Here is an 18,211-nt window from a genome sequence, read left to right as displayed (position 1 = left end):
AGTTATTGTGATCATTAAATATTTATTTTATAAATCCATTCGACTCTTTGGTTGTAATAGAACCTAGGAAGTTATGGTGTTCAAATGTCATGAGCACCTCTATTAATTTCTCTTTCTGATACTGCCGTATATGTCCAGTGCTACTGACATGTAAGTCCAGTGATACTGCCGTATAAATCCAATCCAGTGGTACTGCCATATAAATCCAGTGGTACTGCCATATAAATCAAATCCAGTGGTACTGCTGAAAAAATCCAGTCCAGTGGTACTGACGTATAAATCCAGTGATATTGCCGTATATGTCCAGTGGTACTGCCATATAAGTCAATTGATATTGCTGTATAAATCCAGTGATACTGCCATATAAATCAAATCCAGTGGTACTACCATATAAATCCAGTGATACTGCCGTATATGTCCAGTGGTACTGAAATATAAATCCAGTGATACTGCTGTATATGTCCAGTGGTACTGCCTTATCAGTACAGTGATACTGCCGTATAAGTCCAGTGATACTGCCGTATATGTCCAGTGGTACTGACGTATAAATCTGCCATATAACTCGAGTCCAGTGGTACTGCCACATAAATCCAGTCCAGTGGTACTGCCGCATAAATCCAGTCCAGTGGCTCTGCCGCATAAATCCAGTGGTACTGCTGCATAAATCCAGTCCAGTGGTACTGCTGTATAAATCCAATCCAGTGGTACAGCCATATAAATCCAGTGGTACAGTCTTATAAATCCAGTCCAGTGGTACTGCAGAATAAATCCAGTGGTACTGCAGAATAAATCCATTGATACTACCATATAAATCCATTCCAGTGGTACTGCCATATAAATCCAGTGGTACTGCCATATAAATCTATTCCAGTGGTATTGCTGCATAAATTCAATCCAATCCAATCCAGTGATACTGCCGTATATGTTAAGTGGTACTGTCATGTAAGTCCAGTGATATTGCCATATAAATCCAGTGATGCTGCCGTATAAATCCAGTCCAGTGATACTGCCGTATATGTCCAGTGCTACTGACGTGTAAGTCCAGTGATACTGCCGTATAAATCCAATCCAGTGGTACTGCCGTATAAATCCAGTGGTACTGCTGAAAAAATCCAGTCCAGTGGTACTGCCGTATAAATCCAGTGATACTGCCGTATATGTCCAGTGGTACTGCCAAATAAGTCAATTGATATTGCTGTATAAATCCAGTGATACTGCCGTATAAATCAAATCCAGTGGTACTGCCATATAAATCCAGTGATACTGCCGTATAAATCCAGTCCAGTGGTACTGCCAAATAAATCCAGTGCAGTTATACTGCCGTATATGTCCAGTGGTACTGCCATATAAATTCAATCCAGTGGTACTGCCATATAAATCCAGTGGAACTGCCATATAAATCAAGTCCAGTGGTACTGCCAAATAAATATAGTCCAGTGTTACTGCCGTATATGTCCAGTGGTATTGCCATATAAGTCTAGTGATACTGCCTTATAAATCCAATGATACTGTCGTATATGTCCAGTGGTACTGCCGTATATGTCCAGTGGTACTGCCGTATAAATCCAGTCCAGTGGTACTGCCATATGAATCCAGTCCAGTGATACTGCCGTATATGTCCAGTGGTACTAACATATAAATCCTGTGATATTGCTGTATAAATCCAGTGATACTGCTGAATAAATCCTGTTCAGTGGTACTGCCATATAAGTCCAGTGATACTGCCGTATAAATCCAATCCAGTAGTACTGCCAAATAAATCCAGTCCAGTGGTACTGCCAAATAAATCCAGTCCAGTTATACTGCCATATCTGTCTAGTGGTTTTGCCATATATGCACACTGGTACTGTGGTATGAATCCAATGATACCGACATATATGTCCAGTGATACTGCCATATAAGTCCAGTGATACTGCCGTATATATGTCCAGTGGTACTGCCATATATGTCCAGTGGTACTGATGTATAAATACAGTCCTGTGGTGCTGCTGTATAAATCAGTCCAGTGTTACTGCCGTATAAGTCCAGTCCAGTGATACTGCCATATAAATCCAGTGATACTGCCGTGAAAGTCCAGTCCAGTGGTGCTGCCGTATAAATCCAGTGGTACTGCCGTATAAATCCAGTCCAGTGGTACTACCATATAAGTCCAGTCCAGTGGTGCTGCCATATAAGTTCAGTGGTGCTGTCCTGTGCTGTATATTATTTACTCCAAATAAAGGGGTTATTAATATTGAATCCAAATAATTTTTACAGGGTTTGTCCTGTGTGGTGTAGAGGTACGCTCTCCTGTACCGCATATTGTTATACAAATCCAGAAAAATAATGGAGAACAAAAATTTGGAGGTTAAAATAGGGAAAGATCAAGATCCACTTCCTCCTAGTGCTGAAGCTGCTGCCACTAGTCATGACATAGATGATGAAATGCCATCAACGTTGTCTGCCAAGGCCGATGCCCGATGTGATAGTAGAGGGCATGTAAAATATAAAAAGCCAAAGTTCAGTAAAAAGACCCAAAAAAATAAATTTAAATGGTCTGAAGAGAAACATAAACTTGCCAATATGCCATTTACGACATGGGGGGGCAAGGAACGGCTAAGGCCGTGACCTATGTTCACGCCCTCTGCCGGTGCTGAAAGGAGCATTCACAGTACAGTTTCTGATATTCAAATTGAAAATGTCACTGTTGAAGTACACCAGGATGAGGATATGGGTGTTGCTGGCACTGAGGAGGAAGTGGACGATGAGGATTCTGATGGCGATGTGGTTTGTTTAAATCAGGCACCGGGAGACAGTTGTCCATGGGATGAATAAGCCCATTGTCATGCCTGGGCAAAATACCAAAAAAGCCACCTCTTTGGTGTGGAATTATTTCTCCACAAATCCGGACAAAAGGTGTCAAGCCGTGTGTTGCCTCTATAAATCTGTAATAAGTAGGGGAAAGGACGTTAACCACCTAGGAACATCCTCCCTTATACGTCGTCTGCTGTGTATTCATCAGAAGTCAGTGTCAAGTTGTGAAACTTTGGGTAAGAGCGTAAGCAGTCCACTGACACCTAAATCCCTTCTTCCTCTTGTACCCAAGCTCCTGTAAGCCACACCACCAACTCCCTCAATGTCAACTTCCTCCTTAGTCAGGAACGTCAGTAATCCTGCAGGCCATGTCACTGAAAAGACTGAGGAGTCCTCTCCTAACCGGGATTCCTCCAGATGATCCTTGAGTGGTACGCCTACTGCTGCTATTGTTGCTGCTGGGAGTCGATCTTCATCCCAGAGGGGAAGTCGGAAGACCACTTGTACTACTTCAACTAAGCAATTGACTGTCCAACAGTCTTTGTGAGGAAGATGGAATATGACAGCAGTCATCCTGTTGCAAAGCGTATAACTGAGGCCTTGACAGCTATGTTGGTGTTAGACGTGCATCCAGTATCCACCATTAGTTAAGTGGGACTTAGAGAATTGTTTGAGGTACTGTGTCCCCGGTACCAAATCCCATCTAGGTTCCACTTCACTAGGCAGGTGATACCGAGACTGTACAAAGACGTCAGAAAAAGTGTCCTCAGTGTCCTAAAAAATGCAGTTGTAGCCACTATCCACTTAACTACGGACATGTGGACAAGTGGAACAGGACAGACTAAGAACTATATGACTGACAGCCTACCGGGTAGATGTTTTGCCTCCTTCAGCAACAACAACAGCAGCAGCGGCACCAGTAGCAGCATCTCGCAAATGCCAACTCATTCCTAGGCAGGCTACGCTATCTATCACCACTTTCCGTAAGAGGCACACTGCTGCCATCTCTTTCGGAAAACTGAGGGACATCATCGCACAATGGCTTACCCCAATTAGACTCTCCTGGGGATTTGTAATATCGGACAATGCCACCAATATTGTGAGTACATTACATCTGGACAAATTCCAGCACGTCCCATGTTTTGCACATACAATTCATTTGGTGGTGCAGAATTTTTTGAAAAATGGCAGGGGGGTGCAGGAGATGCTGTCGGTAGCCCGAAAAATTGCTGGCCACTTTCGACATTCAGCCACCGTGTGCAGAAGACTGGAGCACCAGAAACCACTCCTGAACCTGCCCTGCCATCACCTGAAGCAAGAGGGGGTAACGAGGTGGCATTCAACACTCTTTATGCTTCAGAAGATGGAGGAGCAGCAAAAGGCCATTCAAGCCTATACATCCACCTACGATATAGGTAAAGGAGGGGGAATGCACCTGACTCAAGTGCAGTGGAGAATGATTTCTGTCTTGTGCAAGGTTCTGGAACCCTTTGAACTTGCCACACGTGAAGTCAGTTCAGACACTGCCAGCTTGAGTCTGGTCATTCCCCTCATCAGGCTTTTGCAGAAGCAGCTGGAGAAATTGAAGGAGGAGCTAAGACGGAGCGATTCCGCAAAGTATGTGGGACTTGTGGATGGAGCCCTTCATTCGCTTTGCTAGGATTCAAGGGTGGTCAATCTGTTGAAATCAGAGCACTACATTTTGGCCACTGTGCTCGATCCTAGGTTTAAAGACTATGTTGTATCTCTCTTTCCGGCAGACACAAGTCTGAAGAGGTTCAAAGACCTGCTGGTGAGAAAATTGTCAACTCAAGCGGAACGTGACCCGTCAACAGCTCCTTCACTTTCTCCCGCAACTGGGGCTGCGAGGAAAAGGATAAGATTTCCTAGCCCACCCGCTGGCGGTGATGGGACAGTCTGGAGCGAGTGCTGACATCTGGTCCGGACTGAAGGACCTGCCAACGATTACTGACATGTCTACTGTCACTGCATATGATTCTGTCACCATTGAAAGAATGATGGAGGATTGTATGAGTGACAGCGTCCAAGTAGGCATGTCAGACAGTCCGTATGTATTCTGACAGGAAAAAGAGGCAATTTGGATGCCCTTGCACAAACTGGCTTTATTTTACCTAAGTTGCCCACCCTCCAGTGTGTACTCTGAAAGAGTGTTTAGTGCAGCCGGCAAGCTTGTCAGCGATCGGCGTAGGAGGTTACTTCCAGAAAATGTGGAGAAGATGATGTTCATCAAAATGAATTATAAATTCCTCCGAGAAGACCTTTACCGGCACTTGCCTACAGAAAGTACACAGGAACCTGTGATGGTGGATTCCAGTGGGGACGAACTAATACTCTGTGAGCAGGAGGATGTACACACTGAAAGGGGTTAGGAATCGGAGGTTGAGGATGAGGTCGACATCTTGCCTCTGTAGAGCCAGTTTGTTCAAGGAGAGATTGATTGCTTCTTTTTTGGTGGGGGCCCAAACAAACCAGTCATTTCAGCCACAGTCATGTGACAGACCCTGTCGCTGAAATGATGGGTTTGTTAAAGTGTGCATGTCCTGTTTATACAACATAAGGCTAGGTGGGAGGGCCCAAGGACAATTCCATCTTGCACCTCTTTTTCTTCTTTGCATCATGTGGTTTGAGGACTAGTTTTTTTAAAGTGCCATCCTGTCTGACACTGCCATACAACTCCAGGGGCACTGCCGTATAAGTCCAGGGGTACTGCTATATAAGTCCAGTCCAGTGGTGCTGTCTTGTACTGCATCAGTCCAGTGGTGGTGTCCTGTGCTGTATATTATTTACACCAAATAAAAGGGTTATTTATATTACTTATATTATTATCCAAATAATATTTACAGGGTTTGCCCTGTGTGGTGTAGGGGTACACTCGCCTGTGCTGCATATTATTATAATAGCTCCAAATAAAAGGGTTATTATCCAAATTAATCTAACAGGCTTTGCCGTGTGTGTGTGGTTTAGGGGTATAGGTGGTTATGCCACCAGTATTGTGCGTGTATTACATCTGGGCAAATTCCAGCACGTCCCATGTTGTTTGTGCCACACACTTGTGTCGCTTAGCTTAGTCATACAGCTACCTAATTGCACCTCTTTTTCTTCTTTGCATGATGTGCTGTTTGGGGCCTATTTTTTAAATCTGCCATCCTGTCTGCCACTGCAGTGCCACTCCTAGATGGGCCAGTTGTTTGTGCCGCACACTTGTGTCGCTTAGCTTAGTCATACAGCCACCTCGGTGCAACCTTTTGGCCTAAAAACAATATTGTGAGGTGTTCAGAATAGACTGAAAATTAATGTTATTGAGGTTAATAATACCGTAGAATCAAATTTATCCCCAAATTCTGTGATTTTAGCAATCTTTATGTTTTTTTCAAAAATCATCCAGATCCAAAACTAAAACACGAAAGGGTGTTTTTGGAAAAACCAATCCAGATCCAAAACAAGAACATGGAACCAGAACCAAATCCAAAACATAAAACACGAAAAGTGCCCGCTGCACATTTCTAGTTTAAAGACATTGGGGGTCATTCCGAGTTGATCGCTCGCAGACGATTTTCGCAGCGCAGCGATGAGGGCAAAAAATGGCATTTATGCACATGCCCCACAATGTGCATGTGCAACGTATGGGTACAACGAACGATGTTGTTTTGCACAGTCTCTAGCAAAGATTTAAGTCGCACTGACGGCCGCAGAGTGATTGACATGAAGTGGGCGTTTCTGGGTGTAAACTGAACGTTTTCAGGGAGTGTTTGGAAAAGCACAGGCGTGCCAGGGAAAACGTAGGCGTGGCTGGGCAAACACTGGGCGGGTGTGTGACGTCAAATCCGGACACAAATAGGCTGAAGTGATCAGAAGCGCTGAGTAAGTTTTGAGCTACTCTGAAACTGCACAAATTGTTTTTGCAGAGCTCAGCTGCACAAGCGTTCACACTTCTGCTAAGCTAAAATACACTCCCCAGTGGGCGGCAGCATAGCGTTTGCATGGCTGCTAAAACTAGCTAGCGAGCGATCAACTTGGAATGACCCCCATTGTTCCCAAATTTAAACCAGTAAATTGCTCAGAATATATTTGTCTTTAAATCAATGCCAGCTCAAAACAAAATACAGTAAACTAATGACCACAGAAGCACTTAATTAATTGTATCCATAGCATAAAGGTCTATTATGCTGAATGTATATTTTCACAATTAGATTACAGGAATGTAACAAACAACCTTCCTACTAAGAACTGTACGTGTACAAATAAGTATGCACACAATAGTGAATTTGGGAACCAAGGAGAGACATTCCTCTATTGACAGAGAATACACCTCCCATTAGTGCCAAATGCTACACATGAGATACTACAAAGATCATTATGCAAATATTAAATTTAGGTAACACCCCAGATAGAATGTTTAATCCTTTCCTGTAAAGGTGTGTAATCAGAGGCTCTGAGGGAGTTAAAATGCCAGGGAGTGTCTGCACTGTGACTCTAGAGAGGAGAAGACTGTGCTGAAAAGTGTCCTGCAACATTTGTCACAAACATGGGGAAACACACACAAGGTGCCGCCAGGGCTCTGCTGAATGAAGGAGAGGAGAATGAGATGGTAATCCCGACTCACATTAGTCATTTTTAGTTTTTGCCAGATACTGCATAAGTAATGTAATATAATGTCTACACTGTACATTTAATTAGAATGTAATGCTATACTTTTAGTTTAATTAGAACATCTATTTTTATGTTTTGCAGAGAGCAGACATTTACCTGACTATAAACTTGATATACAGTAGCATGTTATGTGTAATTCATTTTGTGTTACTGATTCCACCTTTGTAATGGCCACAAAATAGTCATTTACAAACTGTACAAGTGTAATATGGCAGTGCAAGTGCTGTTTTGTGACACTGGGTTCTGACTTCTGTACAATTTGTTCTTTTTGTTCTTGCAACATCATGTTCAGAAATTAAGTGGAACTGATTTTTTTCCCTCCTCATAATCACAAATGCCATTGTGGGGACAGTACCAGGGTTTAGAGTTTCCTGGGCTAATACTAATTTGAGAATAAAGCTAAATAGAAGAAGAAGTAACTTTACACTTAAGTAAAATCATGTAGCACTGCAGGTGGAGCAGAGACGTAGACATGAGAGGGGCGTGCCCTAACTTAAATCTAAACTGCGGTGTAAAAAGAAATGCTGTTCAGCATTTGTGGGAACATGAAAAGCAGTCAGTATTTACCCTGCATGCAAATAAATAAAGTATTTGCACCCCTGGCATTGCAACATGGTTTGTTCCAGATAAAAAGTTACTTGCTTTTTTTGCTTTGCTTCCAACTTAGAATCAGCTTGTCTGTCACTAAAATGTTTGTCATTGGAATATTCCAACAAACAGTAATTTATTTTATTCTTTGACATGAGAGGTAGTGAACATGAAAAAATAGGCTCCCCAGGTGTAAAAGTCAAATATCAACATGTTTGTAAATAAAATCAGTTTTAGTTCCAATCAGAATTATCCTGTTTAATTCTTTTGCCCTTTAATTTTTTTATATGTTGTTCTATTTTTAGGCAGCTGATTGAATTTCTAGTTAGTTCAATGCTATGGCAGCTAGATATAATAGGGATAAGGTAATATGTTTTATAAACATGTAGTAAACAAAAATATATTAACAGCCTACCATTAGGAATTGAACATCATTTCTATTGGTTTATGAACTTGGAATTTATTTAGCCATGGTTTGTAGAGTTATTGAATTAAAGCAGCACCGAAGGAAGGCAGGAGAAAATGTAGATCTGCCTGTATGCTGTGGGTGGCTCTACACACTGAAGTGTGCATGCCAAAGGATGCTTCAAGCAGCGCTGCACCAGTGCTACTGGTCGTAGTGTGCCATGTCTGCTACCAAGATGCAGTGGCCATGGTGGAAATGATGGTGCAGCCTACAGGGACCTGTGACCTGGGTGATGGCACCATTTGCACACTCCTCAATATGGGATTGAGGAGTGTGCAAATGTAATCAACCCACGATTTGTGCTGTACTCTCTGGAGGTGCTAGCAAAAAGTTGTGTTAAATACTGCCATTGGAAATTGGTGAAAATGAGTCGGATGCACTGCATAAAGACCTGCCCAGAGGAGTCATACTCAGCTCAAAATATAACATTAGTTTTGTCACTGGGCATTACACTGGGTGCTGAGTCAGACCTATTCATAGGCAGTATAGGAAAATGCCTAGGAGCATCTGAGGGAGGAAGAGGGACTCCTGCGCAGCTAAGCCACACGTGACCTGAAAAATGGCATGGCTTAGTGCAGGAGGACGTGGCCCCATGTCACGGACCCAGTTTCGACATTTTACGGGCGTGCCCAGCGTTCCCCGAGAAGCTGGGCAGCCCCCTGCTCCCCGAGCAGCACTGAATAGATTCCGTGTTCTATTCAGTGATCACCGGCTGCTTTGCAGAGCAGAGCAACGGGTGATCAAAGCCTCCCCCAACTGCCCTCCCATCCGCGGGACATTGTGACCCGTGGGAGGGACAGCAGGACAGTGTCCGAATAGCGGGACTGTCCCGCTGAAATCGGGACAGTTGCATACCTCCCAACTGTCACGGGACAGTCCCATTTTGGGGGTCTGTCCTGCTGTCCATCCCACGGGCTGCAGTGTCCTATGGTGGGTGGGGGGCAAAGTTGGGAGGCTCCTGCACTCGCTGCTCTGTTCAGAGCAGAGCAACGGTGAATAGATGCTGTGCACCTGCGTACAGTGTCTATTCCAGTGAGGGAGAGGGACTGGGGGCATGGCCAGCAGCTCACAGAGCCCTAATTAGGCCATGTCCCTTTTTCATGTACACATGCACGTTCAGCAAAAGGCGCCACATGGGGTGGGGACACCAGACAAAATCTTGCCCAGGGCACCAAATTGGTCATGGTCGGTTCTTACTGGAGGTGCAAGCAAAACACTTATGTCGGGTACTTACCTGCAGATAAATTCTGCAGACATTAGCACCTGTACACACTGACAATTTTTAGGGATCCGGATTGAAAGTCGACAGTAACTAGGTCGACAATGTCTAGGTCGACCACTATTGGTCGACAGTAACTAGGAAATAGGCTTCTCTGCACCACACAATCTCATTCCAGACCTCCTAATACCATTGAAGACTAAAAATTGGGGTGTGGTATTGAAAGTCGACAGTAACTAAGTCGATAATGTCTAGATCGACCACTATTGGTCGACAGTAACTAGGTCGACAGGGTGTCTAGGTCGACAGGGTCTTTAGGTTGACATGTTCTAGGTCAAAAGGTCGACATGAGTTTTTCACAATTTTTTTCTTTTTTTGAACCTTTTCATACTTAACGTCCACGTGGACTACAATTGGAACGGTAATCTGTGCCGAGCGAAGCGGTAGCGGAGCGAAGGCACCATGCCCGAAGCATGGCGAGCGAAGCGAGCCATGCGAGGGGACGCGGTGCACTAATTGGGGTTCCCGGTCACTCTACGAAGAAAACGACACCAAAATAACATTAAAAACTCATGTCGACCTTTTGACCTGTCGACCTAGAACATGTCGACCTAAAGACCCTGTCGACCTAGACACCCTGTCGACCTAGTTACTGTCGACCAATAGTGGTTGACCTAGACATTATCGACCTAGTTACTGTCGACTTTCAATACCACACCCCAATTTTTAGTCTTCAATGGTATTAGGAGGTCTGGAATGAGATTGTGTGGTGCAGAGAAGCCTATTTCAGTAGTGTTGATAAGCAAATGACTGACTTAATATTTTTATTTTACAGGAAATATTTGGGTACAGAACAGTACGATGGCAGAAAGGACTTTGCATTACAGGATACGTATTTTCCTTTGGATTGCTCTGGCTCTTGTTTTACTGGAAACCTGAATGGAGTGTCTGGACCTGCTGCTCACCATGTGTACTGGAAGAAGCTGATATCGTATTGCTCAGAGCAACGGTAATTAATCGGCATTATTCTGAACCCAGATGGTTAATACATTGTTTTGAGATTAACTGGTTAATCACATAATATATATATATATATGTATATATATATATATATATATATATATATATATATATATATGAAGTGTAAACAGTGGCACTCACAGCTTGTAGAAACGGGTAAATAAACAGCCACAATTCGTATAGCAAATCAACGTTTCAATCAGAGATTGTCGTCAGGATTACAAGTTATACAATAAAAATTCTCACCTTATATCCCCCACCGCTAGTGAATGATTCGTCCGCCCGTCAGGGCGCCAAACGAGACACCAACATGTGATGCCATCTGATGACGCAGCGGCTTGAGACAGCGCCCACGGGTTGCTATGGTGATGGGCTTTGTTTTGACGTGACGGTGGAGAGCCGCCGCGTCATCAGACGGCGTCACATGTTGGCGTCTTGTTTGGTGCCCTGAAGGGCGGACGAATCATTCACTAGCGGTGGGGGATATAAGGTGAGAATTTTTATTGTATAACTTGTAATCCTGACGACAATCTCTGATTGAAACGTTGATTTGCTATACGGATTGTGGCTATTTAGTTACCCGTTTCTACAAGCTGTGAGTGCCGCTGTTTACACTTCATATTTATCCATTCATAGTTATGAGGGCACCGGGCGCAGTTATTTAAATTTGTTGGAGTGCCGGACATATTCCCAGTATATATATATATATATATATATATATATATACACACACAAAATGTAAATGAACAAAACTAGCACACCATACATGATTAGCTTCATGGGCAAATTTATAAAATGCAAACAAAGTTTATATCTTGGGGGGAAAAAACACATTTTGTTTCCCCCAGCAACCTGAATAATAGCAGTAACCAGATTTTAAACCTATGCAATATTTTAGAATTAAGAGATCTTGGTTACATATATCTGTGCAAATGTATGTATAAGCCCCCAAGCCGCATCAAGGCCTCTCTGTATATATTGTGGGTCCCTAGTGCTATATCTAGGTACAGGGCGTGGCACCCCAAAAATCAGCATAAGCCAGAAAGCCCAGGGCAGCATACCAGTGAAAAAACTATAATGTCAATAGATTTATGTTAAGAAGCTGAAGCTATAGAGAAAGGGATACAAAAATGAGATGTAATTAAAATAAGAAATAGTATTAAAGAAATTAGTATGTGATAAGTGTTAATAGAGTGTAAGCCAATTTGTATCCTATGTATTTATTTGCCATCATTCTATAATGAAAGTCCTTAGGTCTGTAGGGGGTTCTCCAGTCAATATGCTATTAAGTTTCATCAGTTTGGGGCATTCCCAGAAGTTTCACATGGTCCTTTCACATTGCTACTGGTTCTCTGCCTTTTCCAAAGCTTAGTTTGTTCTCTTCTGCCTCTAAAAGCCCCGGTCTACAAAAATATACTTTTTTCTTTCACAAGAACTAAATATATATGTAATTTTAATACTGAATTTGAATATTCATTAAGATTTTTTCCATCAGGCAGGGTTTTTTGTGATATACTGTACATTTAAAGTTTTATTAAATTAGTACTAATGTAAGTCTAAATGATAAATATACACCTCATTCTGGCTGACTTAACAAGTTATAGATGATAACGATGATTTTGAGCATATTTTACCTTTGATATGTCTCTCCGTGGTCCAGCAACATTATCAGCCACCATACTAGAACTCCATGTGCCTTGCTACCTCTTTTCCATTGTAGAAATCTGCTGATGGAAACTCTCTCCATGCTTATAACTGACAGCACCAAGACTTTCTGGGAAGAAGTCCAAGTGGGAGTCCAAAAAGTTTTACAGACCTGTTGCTTCCCACAGCTTTTATAAATTCACTAGATCACTCACTATGGGGCAGATGTACTACACCTTGAAGAGTGATAACATGGAGCGTGATAAACTACCAACCAATCAGCTCCTGTCATTTTTCAAACACAGCCTGTAACATGGCAGTTATGAGCTGATTGGGTGGTACTTTATCTCTCTCCACTTTATCTCCAAAGCTTAGTACATCTCCACCAGTGACGTGCGGTGGGGTGAGGCGGGTGAGGCAGAGCCTTTCCTGTCATACTAATGTTTGTGCTAGAATATGTTTGAAATATCTTCTTTGCATTATTCTAATAATTTTCATAGTCAAAACTCTGTAGTAGAAATGCCTCACCTGAATATCTTTTCCGCACATCTTTGATCAAAACTCACCAAATTTCCAAAAGTTTATACTGCTGCACCTGTGTATAAAGCCGAGATGTACCCTTTGGCTCATATATTTCTTGTAAAACTGGCTCTGATGGTAGCCAGTTAGCTCACCGCACGTCCCTTATGTCCACCTCTATCAAGATAGTTTTCTGCCTTGTAATTAGCAAGAAAACAAGAAGATATTTTTGAAAGACATCCAGGATGCTTTTTCCTGTGGATTTAACAGTTCCTGAAAATTTTCAGCATCCATTACCGATCTTATTTGTGGCATATAAAAATTCCTTCTTTCAGTTTTGCATCACTTACTTTTGGAAATTTGGATTTCAAATGTATAAATTTAGGAGAGTTTTTATCAATTGCTTTTACAAATTCAAAACAATACAATTTTTTTTAGGGTATCCCGTGCACACTCCAGGAGCAGCAACCTGTGGAAGTGCATTCAGTGTGTCACCACACACCAATTTAGAAATATATACAAAAACTTTTTGGGCACAAACACTCTATGAAACAAATAAGATGTATATAGAATAATAGCATCAAGTGTAATGACAGAGGTCAGTCTTTCAATCAAATTCTTTCTCCGGGAAATGTTGTCAATGAATGTGGCACAAGTCTTTCTCCATTCGGTATCCCACATCTAGAATTCCTTAATAACATAAAATGTAAAAGAAGAGGAAATACATATATTGTAATACTGTCTAGTTCATGTATAGTTTTTTCTCAAAAAGCGAGTGGAAAGTCTTTTCAATCACCAATGGAGTGTTTAGATCAGGGATGGGGAACCTTTGGCCCTCCAGCTGTTGAACTACACATACCAGCATGCCCTGCAACAGTTTTGCAATTTGTCCATTATAAAAATGTTGCAGGGCATGCTGGGATGTGTAGTTCAACAACAGCTGGAGGGCCAAATGTTCCCCATCCCTGGTTTAGATAATAGTAGCGTACCGTACTCACACCACAGTGGAGTAGATTCCTCCTATAAAGGTATCTTTCTACTTCATTATACAACACCACTTCTTGATGGCGAGTTCTTAACTTTCTATAAGACCACCGCACAGTGCATGGCAAATATAACTGATGGGCGTACCCGCCTTACGGCAATAAATACTGCAACAAGCAATAAACTTACATTCAATGTGGAAAGGCTGCCCAGGTAAAAGATAATATCAGGGGGTATATTTACTAAATGTCAATTTGGGTCGATGTTGATCGATTTTTGGTCGATGTTGGGACAATTTTTGTTGACTTTGTGTCTCAGGATCTAAATCACACATTTACTAACAGATGATTTTTGAAAGCCTTTTAAAAAAATGTTCATAAATCATGTGTTAGTAAATATGGTATTTAGGGGTATATTTACGAAAAATCGATCTGGGTCAATGTTTGGACAATGTTTGGTCGATGTACAGTATGGTCGATTTTGTTTTTCAGGGTATAAATACCACATTTACCAATAGTTGATTTTTTACATATTTTCTTTTAAACAGTGTCAAAAATCATCTGTTAGTAAATATGTGATTTAGACCTTTAAACACAAAATCGACCAAACAACAACCAAAATCAACATTTAGTATATATACCCCAAAACTGTCTCCCACTGTGAGGAACCTTTTATTCTATATGAAGAAAAACCCAAGCTGGAGGTAAATAATTTCCTTCCCTACAGAAAAATATTCCTGTCTTGCTAGTGTTGCAAACAGTGTCCCCAGGGATTCAGAGGGGGAGATGTACAAAGGCTTGGAGAATGATAAAGTGGATGGAGATAAAATACCAGCCATTCAGCCCCTAACTGTCATGTTACAGGCTGTGGGGCAGATGTATTAAGCCTGAAGATGGGATAAGGAAGTGATAAACCAGTGATAAGTTCAAAACGCACCAGCCAATCAGCTCCTAACTGTTAATTTACATAATGGAGCCGATTGGCTGGCGCATTTAGCACCTTGCACTTATCACTGGTTTATCACTTCTTTATGCCTTCTCCAGGTTAATACATCTGCCCCAGTGTGTGAAAAGTAACATTTAGGAGCTGATTGGTTGGTAGTGTATCTCTCTCTACTCTATCACTGTCCAGGGCTTATTACTGGATATCTGCCCTTTAATATGTAAAACATTGGGCCTGATTCAGAGATGGAAACAGTAGCACAGTAGCTGTGCCTTTGGACTCAGAGGTTGTGCTAAAATATGCTAATGCTGCAGGCAACGTCTTGTGCAAATAGATGGCCTCCGGCAGGCTTCTCTTATCCGCTGCTTCATACAAGGATGCAGCACTGAATCATGATCTGCATGAACATAGGTCTCAGCCACATAGGTCTCAGCAGATCCAGAAAATGACACTCCAACATTTTCTCCAATGCTGATCGTCACTGCTGCTTCTCCATCCCCATATGTCCACAGCATGTCAATCATGTTACGCCTTAAGGGACTGATAATGTCAGTTATTACCTTTAAACATTAAGCTATATTCTATTACGGACTAAGTACGCTATTGGTGCACTGAGTACCGTAAGGGTACGCACTTAGCGTAGCAGACACTAGGCCGTGGGCGCGAGACACGAGCGGCACAGACGCTCACAGAATGATATACAGTAAACCTTAAGTAATGAAACAGTGTAAGGATATGCTTATACTTTAAACCTTAGCAGCAAAGCACTATACCTTTAAACTTTAAGTAGCGCTGGAGATACAAAGTATCAGCAGTGCATACACCTTAACAATGCTTATACACCTTAACAATGCTTAAACAGGTTAAACCACTTTGAAAGCCCTGGCAGGAAAGTGACAACACAGCACTGATTTGTATTTGAAAACCACATGGTTCTAAGGCCACTGTGGATGATTCATTAGAGTAAAAAGGGGAAAACAATACAGCTTATACACTACAAAACTAACATCAAAATCTAAACAGAATAACAAGGAATAATATGAACAATAGCGAACGATCGCAAACACAAGCAAACAGAATGAGTACACAATGAGAACAAATGGCAAACACAGAGGATAACAAAATGGCTACAGAGAAACTTACATACGTGGGAATGATTCGCAAGCGCGTCCTGGATCCAGCCCTCAGCATTCAATGAGAAAGCCTTTCAGAGAGAGTGAGTGAGTGAACAGGCAATGGTGGTCTTTATATACACAGCATACAGTAACAATACAATGGTCCCTATAATCTCATGGTTCATTGGACACAGGAATGTGTCTCTGCATTATAACAAAAGGTCATAGGTGGGTTCGAACAGGTGGGCTGTGTCTCTCCCCAACTGCTGTAGTGGGTGGTATCCTCTGTATTCTCCCCGCATGGATAATGAACAGCAAATACAGTAAATGTCTATAAACTACTTTTGTACATAACTATACGCAGGAGCGAGCAATCTCTTCCTAACCAACACCGAAATGTTACCATTAAAATACTCTACAGCTGGATACTAGACACCACCGTTCAACCCTTATCTGACCCTTCCTATCATGCAAAGAGGAATCTCTCTGTCCAAGTACCGTTTAAACTAAACATACTTGCTGACATTGTTAAGGGGAATATTATCTATAAAACACACTATATGGGTTAAATATGCTATGATCGAGTCGCCCGCTACACGCTCACAAACCCTACCGTAAATGCGCATACCACGCGCCAAAGCGCACGGCCGTAGAAGCTCTTTTACGCGCAGTGCGAATATGCGCAAGCACGGCAGGGCGTGTGCACGCGCAGTGGGCATGTGCATGAGGGGTTAGTACAAGGCATATGTATCAGGATATTTTTCGACTTTGACAGTCCACCCTTTGGCAGTCAACAATAACTGCCACTATCTAAACAATCCAAGCAGAAAAATATATATTACCATGAAATACCTTATTATGATTGGGAGTAGGGAGGAGAGGAGAAGGTGGGAAATGTATGACCTAGTGAGATAGTAAAAAGCATGTATGTATGAAATCCATGTCTGAGGGGTCATGTATCATCGTGACGTACATGTTCTAAAAATAAGCTTCGAGGTATTGCGAAGTATACATTGAATCCTTCTTATCCCGTATTAAGGGTCTGTAAGTGGGCTAACAAACTCTACCGAGCTCTTTTCGGCTTTTTTTAGTTCCAACAAATGGGGTGCACATTAGTTGATGATACATGAAGGGGAGAATATGTGAGTGCTAATATATGTGCCTATATCACCTGTCGACTATGTGTGTCACTACCTGAAGATAGTAGAGATGAAGATAAGAAACATGCGTTATAAATGCATTCTTATGATTATATATATATGGTCGTCCTTGGGCGTCTGTTGGAGTCTTGTTGATGTCTTGTCCGGATTGCTGTATCTTTGCTGTGTGGCAAGCAAAGCTCTTCAAGTGTCCATAAAAGTTAAAGTCTCTAAAAGTTCATCAAATGGCTGTGTAAAAGGGTCATCAAATTCTTCTTCCGAGTGGGTGTCTTTTTACCTTGGAGAAAAACAAAGGAGAAACGGGTGAAAGAAACGGACCGTGGAATCACGTCTTATCACAACATTGTCTCGATTGATGGGTCATAAATTAAACTAGTTGTTGTTACAATGCCCTCGCTCCTCAAACTCATCAATTTGGTACTTCGCTTGCAACTCATTAAAATTCGAACACATCTGAATATCAGACCAATCATTATGACAACTCCTAGGATACATAAGAGAAATTTCCCTACAGCAACGATAACATTTTGAGCCCATTCTCCTAAACCTGAGAACCAATTGCGTGGGTTCAACCATGATACCCAGCCGGTCAGTTCATTACCCACAGAAGCAAGAGTAAGGTTGTGTCTCTTTCGGAACTCCCACTTCAATTGCAAGATATCGTCCATCTTTTGATCTATGACCTCTGTTGGGTCCTCAGTGCTATTTGTGATATACGTACAACACTTTACACCATACTGAGTTGCTAGGGTGACACAATACCCGCCTGTCACCGCTGTAATGTAATTTAGAACCATCCTGTGCTGGATCAGTTCCGTTTTGTAAGCTTGCAATTCTCTCCCAGTATACCCGAAGGTGTCGTCATACATCTCGGTGATATTGTCTATCAGGTTCGCTAGCGCGGTAATATACCTAAAATTTATAACTCCTCTGGCGGTATGGGTGATATCTAGCGCGAGCAGGAGTTGAATCCCGGTGGATTCGTGGATCAAATCAGAGGCTGCATGCTCTGTCCTATCTATAAGGTGTCTTTTTACAATGTGTTCGTAATGGGTGTGAGTGTAAGGAGCTTGAGCATTGCGGTGAACGT

General features: G+C 42.1%; 1 protein-coding gene across 1 annotated transcript in view; it reads left to right on the top strand.

Moving 5' to 3' along the window:
* The first annotated feature begins 7,339 nt into the window (after positions 1 to 7,339).
* LOC134909484 (probable cation-transporting ATPase 13A4) overlaps positions 7,340 to 18,211 on the top strand; it is a 240,195-nt gene continuing 229,323 nt past the window's right edge. The window contains exons 1-2 of the mRNA XM_063916408.1: positions 7,340 to 7,402; positions 10,573 to 10,746. Of these exons, the coding sequence (XP_063772478.1) occupies positions 7,340 to 7,402; positions 10,573 to 10,746 (237 nt within the window). The remainder of the gene's footprint in view (positions 7,403 to 10,572; positions 10,747 to 18,211) is intronic.

The sequence above is a fragment of the Pseudophryne corroboree genome, chromosome 4 (assembly GCF_028390025.1).
Source record: "Pseudophryne corroboree isolate aPseCor3 chromosome 4, aPseCor3.hap2, whole genome shotgun sequence".
NCBI lineage: Eukaryota > Metazoa > Chordata > Amphibia > Anura > Myobatrachidae > Pseudophryne > Pseudophryne corroboree.
The sequence above is the reverse complement of the archived record's forward strand: the minus strand, read 5'-3'. Positions and strand labels throughout refer to the sequence as shown.